Source organism: Sinocyclocheilus grahami, unplaced genomic scaffold, assembly GCF_001515645.1.
Source record: "Sinocyclocheilus grahami isolate Dianchi unplaced genomic scaffold, SAMN03320097.WGS_v1.1 scaffold1944.1, whole genome shotgun sequence".
Lineage (NCBI taxonomy): Eukaryota > Metazoa > Chordata > Actinopteri > Cypriniformes > Cyprinidae > Sinocyclocheilus > Sinocyclocheilus grahami.
The window spans coordinates 40,461-46,550 of NW_015507123.1; the positions used below are offsets into that span (position 1 = coordinate 40,461).

The window sequence follows — 6,090 nt, forward strand, 5'->3', positions numbered from 1 at the left end:
TCTTTTTTTTTTTAAAGAAATTAAAACTTTTATTCAGCAAGGATGTGTTAAATTGTTGTTGTTAGAAAAGATTAATATTTTGAATAAACGCCGTTTTATTTAACTTTTTATTCATCAAAGAATCCTGAAAAAAGTATCGCGGTTTCCAAAAAAACATTTGGCAGCACAACTGTTGCCAACATTGATAATTCTAATAATAAATCAGCATATTAGACTGATTTCTTAAGGATCATGTGACACTTTATACTGGAGTAATGGCTTATAGAAATTCAGCTTTGCATCAAAGAAATAAATAATATTTTAAAGGATATTAAAATAGAAACCATTATTTTATATTGTAATAACATTTTGCAAGATTACTGTTTTTATCTGTATTTTTGATCAAATAAATGCAGCCTTGATGAGCAGAAGAAACTTCTTTAAACAACATTACAAGTCTTACTGATCCTAAACTTTTGACCGGTAGTGTGCGTATATATATCGGTAGTGTGTATATATATATATATATATATATATATATATATATGTATATATATATGCATGTGTATGTATATGCATGTGTATATATATATATATATATATATATATATATATATATATATATATATAAATAAATAACTTTAAAAGCCTTTAAAATTTTTAAAGCATTTAATTGAATTTGTTTGTTTGTAAACATAAAAATGTCAACTGAACTTAATAGTTTGGACTATTTGGTTAATTTACTAAAGGTTAATTTTAACCTTTAATATTATTGTAATGTACAGGGTTGACAAAATGACAGGGTTCCCTGTATCATTTCAGCATGTTGATAAAGACTTTTTTCCTTAAGACAAATTTACATGTACTGTACCTGATGAATCGATACCGAATCAAATCGAATCAAGAACGTGCAAATTGAATTGCGAAATCTGTGTCAATACCCAGCTTACCGGTGATGTGACACAGACAATCATAAGGTATTTAATGTTTATTATATGAAGAGAGTGTGATTTCACTCTGAACGGGGAGACGCAGTGTGATACAGAAATCAAACCCAAGAAACCATTCAAGCAACCTGCACTCTTCGTTTGGTGGTGCTGTGGCTGGTTAGGACTAAGATTCAGATTTATCAGTCGTGTAAATATATATCTGATGGTGCAGGACATTAGCGAAAAGAGGCTGACAGGAAGTGGGTGACGGCAGATCTGTGACTTCAGGCTAGCAGTCACATGAGGATGAGCTTCTGTGAGACCTGCACGCTGTGATCAATACAATGCAATCACTGTCTAACAGCAAAGCCCACAAGGCTTAGCAGCTACTTAAGCATGTAAGTGTAAAATGAATAGATAGTGTCTCATCCTCAAGTTCACCTGTAGAGTGTGTTGAAGGCTTTCTCACAGCCCTGGACGTCACACTCAAAGGGCTTCTCTTTTGTGTGGACGCGGACGTGGATCTTCAGGCTGTAGGACGTGAGGAAGGCTTTGCCGCAGCCCTGCTGGTTGCACACGAACGTGTATTCACCGCGGTGCGTTTTCTGATGAGTGCGCAGGTTTCCCGCCGTGCTGTAGGTGCGCGTACAGCCCTCGAACATGCATTGGTATCGCTTCACCTGAGAGATGGATAGAAAGAGCCAATGGTTACAAAGAGATGGACATGAAAATCTACAATAGAGAACAAAAAGCATGACTCAGATGAACATAACGTTTCCTTTTTGCCAAACTACCACAAACAACATCCTCTCACAGATGCCAGGCTCTACAACGAACAAAACATATTTTATATACAATTATATTATATAAAATATACATGTAGTAGAATGACAAATTTATCAATTTACATTTCTTTCTAATCACTTGTGGTTAAAGGAATCTTTCACTCAAAATTGAAACTTCATCTGGATTTTGATGAGTTTGTTGATTTGGAGAATGAAAACATCACAATAATCCACACCACTCCAGTCCATCAGTTAATGCCTTGTGAAGTGAAAAGCTATGTGTTTGTGAGAAACAAATCCATCAAGATGTTTTTAACTTCAAAGTGTCACTTCTGGCCAAAACACAAATCCATCATAATAACGCTTCCGGATGTCCTCAATCATTAAAATCCGTGCACATATTTGTTCAGAACGGTTTTCACTTGTAAACAGTGCTTGATCTGCACAGATTTCTCTCCCGATTCAGACGAGAGACGATTGCTTTACTGTAGAAAGCATTATTATGGATTGAGGACTTTTAGCTGGAAGCAATGGTTTTAAAGTTACAAATGCCTTAATGATGGACTTGCTTCTTACAAACAAGCAGTTTTCACCTTACAAGACGTTAACTGATGGACTGGAGTGGTGTGGATTATTGTGATGTTTTTATCAGCTGTTTGGACTCTCATTCTGACGGCACCCATTCACTGCAGAGCATCCACTGGTGATGTAATACAAAATTTCTTAAAATCTGTTCCCGATGAAGAAACAAAACCCATCTACATTGTGAATGAGGGTGAGTAGATTTTCATTTTTGGGTGAACTATTCCCTTAAGTGGCATACTGGTCAGAGATGTAACCTAGTGGTTAACTCACATGGTGCTACCCGTGGTGCTCATGTGTACAACATGACATCCAATCCGGCTCATGACATTTCCCAATCCACCCACTTCTTCTTCTCTCTTCATTTCCTGTCATAGTACTGGCCAATGTTTGCCATACTACTGATACAACTTCTGCAGCATGCATACTGCGCATAGTAGGCCAGTGCAAATTTTCTGCATGCACAGAATATCACCTGCTACATTTAACTAAAGGTGCAGTAGGCAACAGAGCACACTGCATGGAACACTGTATCCCACGATGCAATGCATTTGACTTGACCTTTCATTTCCAGTGTGATGATATCACCTTATAGTGTGATGTGAGCTTTCTAACAAAATCACATTGCTCGCTTTCTGTTTATAACCTATTTAATGGCAGAACGTTTTGTTTTCATGCTGCTAAATAAATGCTGCTCTGTTAAACTTACAAAAAAAAATCATGGTATCAGTTTTTACTAAAATATTAAGCAGCACAACTTATTTCAACATGGAATATAAGAAATGTTTCTTGAGCAGCAAATCAGCATATTAGAATGATTTCTGAAGATCATGTGACACTGAAGACTGGAGGAATGATGCTGAAAACTCACAGGAATCACAGGAACATATTCACATAGAAAAGAGTTTTACATTGTAATAATATTTCTAAATTTTTACTGTATTTATGATAAAATAAATGCAGTCTTAGTGGGCAGAAGAGACTTCTTTCAAAGACATTAAAACATTTTAATGGCCCCAAACTTTTGAACAGTTGTATATGATATAAATTACATTTTTTTAAAAAAAGGAAAATTAAGTTCACTTATATTCTTTAGTTCCATGCAAAAATAAAACTAAAAATGTTAAAACAAAAAGACAAATTAGAAAGGAAGATATACTTCAGTGGCTTGTTTTCTTGCCTATTTTTTCCCACTCTCTTGTTATACGGCATGGTGGGACAGATCAAAGGGCATCAAGGGCCAATTCTGGACCTGGTTCAACATCTCTGGTCTAGAATTACTGATGTATTAACAGGTTTTTTATGTGTAGAATAAATACAAAAATATAGCATGCAGTTAGTTGCCCTAAACAAAATAAGTTATATTAATCAACAATCAAGATTACAATATCAGGAGTTTTTTTTTTTATTCTGTGTGACGAATTCTGCTCAAATCTTTCATAAGCTGCCAACAGTGGATCAACAAAGCGTGTCCTGCTGTGTTTGGGAAACACTGAACACTATTCTGAGTGGTTTACGTGTGGCCGTGAATGACCCGCGCCTCTGTGTGTGCGCTTGAGCAGCAAACAGACTCTCTTTCACATCAAGCCACTGATCAGTATTCAGCAGCGAAATCTCTTGTCGTACAGACGTCTCTGTTCCCAGGAGCAAAGAACATCAGACCATGAGATAATGCTGATCTCTCTCTCTCTCTGCTTATAACAGACAAACTACACAATACACATCAGTAACTCAAAAAACACACCTTACTTCATTTGTTCTGGAAATGTCCTACCCACTTTAAGGCTAAAATCTAGCCCAAATCTGATTTTATCCTCATTTATACTTTGTATTTGTCCTACTATTTTTGAACGTTAATGTTGCATCAGATTATTTGCTTCTGACCATGTGGTCTCACTGCTCTTTTAGCTCTACACTTCATATTTTACAATCTCCTTCCATTTTCATACAATGCTACACATGATCAACACATCAATTTAACTCCCATTAGTTGTTTGTTGTAATATTTTTTAACTAACGCCATTGGTCAAACTAATTGTTCATTGTCAGTTGATGAATAATTAGTTAACCACGTAGGTTCCTAATCAAAGCAATAAACAATAATATTCTATTTCAACAAAAACACATCAATGTCATTCACAACAACATTATGTCACAGAAATCCAGATCTTTGAAGCTTAATTTGTTTTAAATTTGCATTGGCATGATTGACAGCCCTGCCAATTATTACTTATTTTAAAACTACACAATTATTATGTAAACTAAGCATTCAAAAGTTTGGCATCAGTAAGACGGGTTTTTTTTAAAGAAAATAATAGTTTTATTTAACAAAGACGCATTCAATTGATCAAAGAGACAGTAAAGCCATTTATAATGTTACAAAAGATTTCTATTTCAAATAAACTAGGCTACACTTTAAATTACATTTTAAAATATATTGATATAGAAACAACTATTTTACATTTCATATTTAACAATAATTTTGTTTTTACTATATTTAAAAAAAAACAGCGTTCTTATAGAAACATTAAAAAAATCTTACCAGCCCCAAACGCTTGAACAGTAGCGAATAAAATCAATTTAAAATTGCAAAAAAAATTTGTTTCAGTGTCTTGTGCATGGGAACCAGTTAAGGCGGTTTGCTTGTTCAGTGCAATGTCACAAATGGGTCATGTTTAAAAGGTCATGTGAAAAAAAAACTCGTACATTATCAACATCATCAATCATTCTCTGAATACAATGGCAAGAATAAAGAGCTCATGTAACACAATACTACAAACAAAAAAGACAACTACAAACAGAATATCCCATGTATTTAGAGTTATTACGAGACAAAGCCATGTAGATGTAGATGTGACGAATGACTTTTCAATGTGTGTGTGTGTGTGTGTGTGTGTGCGCACGTGGCACAACAGTCAATAAAAGCCGGCCATTTGCAAGTCTGTGTAATGCAAATAAACCACCTGGAGCCATGTGTTGCAACCAAATTATTCAATTTCTGCTTCACGGTGGCCATTCCACATGAGTAATACTACATACATTATTACATTTTTGAATGGTTTGTGTTTGCATCTTCAGGCTGTTCAGCATGAAATCACTACAAATGTTACATAATACCTGTCAGCTTAATAGTCAATCTATCACATACAGGCTCTGAGACTGAATGCCTTTATAATGACTCCTAAATATGTACAGTATCTCACAGAAGCGAGTATACCCCTCATATTTTTGTAAATATTTTATTATATCTTTTCATGTGACAACACTGAAGAAATGACACTTTGCTACAATGTAAAGTAGTGAGTGTACAGCTTGTATAACAGTGTCAATTTGCTGTCCCCTCAAAATAACTCAACACACAGCCATTAATGTCTAAACCGCTGGCTACAAAAGTGAGTACACCCCTAAGTGAAATAAATATTTGGATAAACTATTATTTTAATACATTATTAGATTGTTATAGCCTTATGAATTCAATTAATTAGACATGCGTTTTGATTATTAAAATTGAACGAAACCATCAATATTAAATCTTGAAAAAATAAAAATGGAAAACACAGAATTTGGGGGGGGGAAATATAATAAAATAGAATTTTTGGATCAAATAAAACTGAATTTCATAGGTCCCTAGAATCAGTTAAAACTAAGTTTAAATCCAAGTGGTTAGTGCATTAACATCTCACTGACTTACAGACTGGATGTTTAGTATGTGGTTAGGACCATTGTGAGTAGGCCTGGGCGATAAAACGGTATCGATATTTATCGACGGTACACCTTTCTTCGATAACGATATAAAAAATGTTCGATATAGTGCA

General features: G+C 34.6%; 1 protein-coding gene across 1 annotated transcript in view; it reads right to left on the reverse strand.

The window, feature by feature from the left end:
• LOC107573443 (metal regulatory transcription factor 1-like) overlaps window positions 1–6,090 on the reverse strand; it is a 27,259-nt gene that overhangs the window by 11,330 nt on the left and 9,839 nt on the right. Inside the window, exon 4 of the mRNA XM_016259877.1 lies at window positions 1,350–1,588. Coding sequence (XP_016115363.1) covers window positions 1,350–1,588 — 239 coding nt within the window. The remainder of the gene's footprint in view (window positions 1–1,349; window positions 1,589–6,090) is intronic.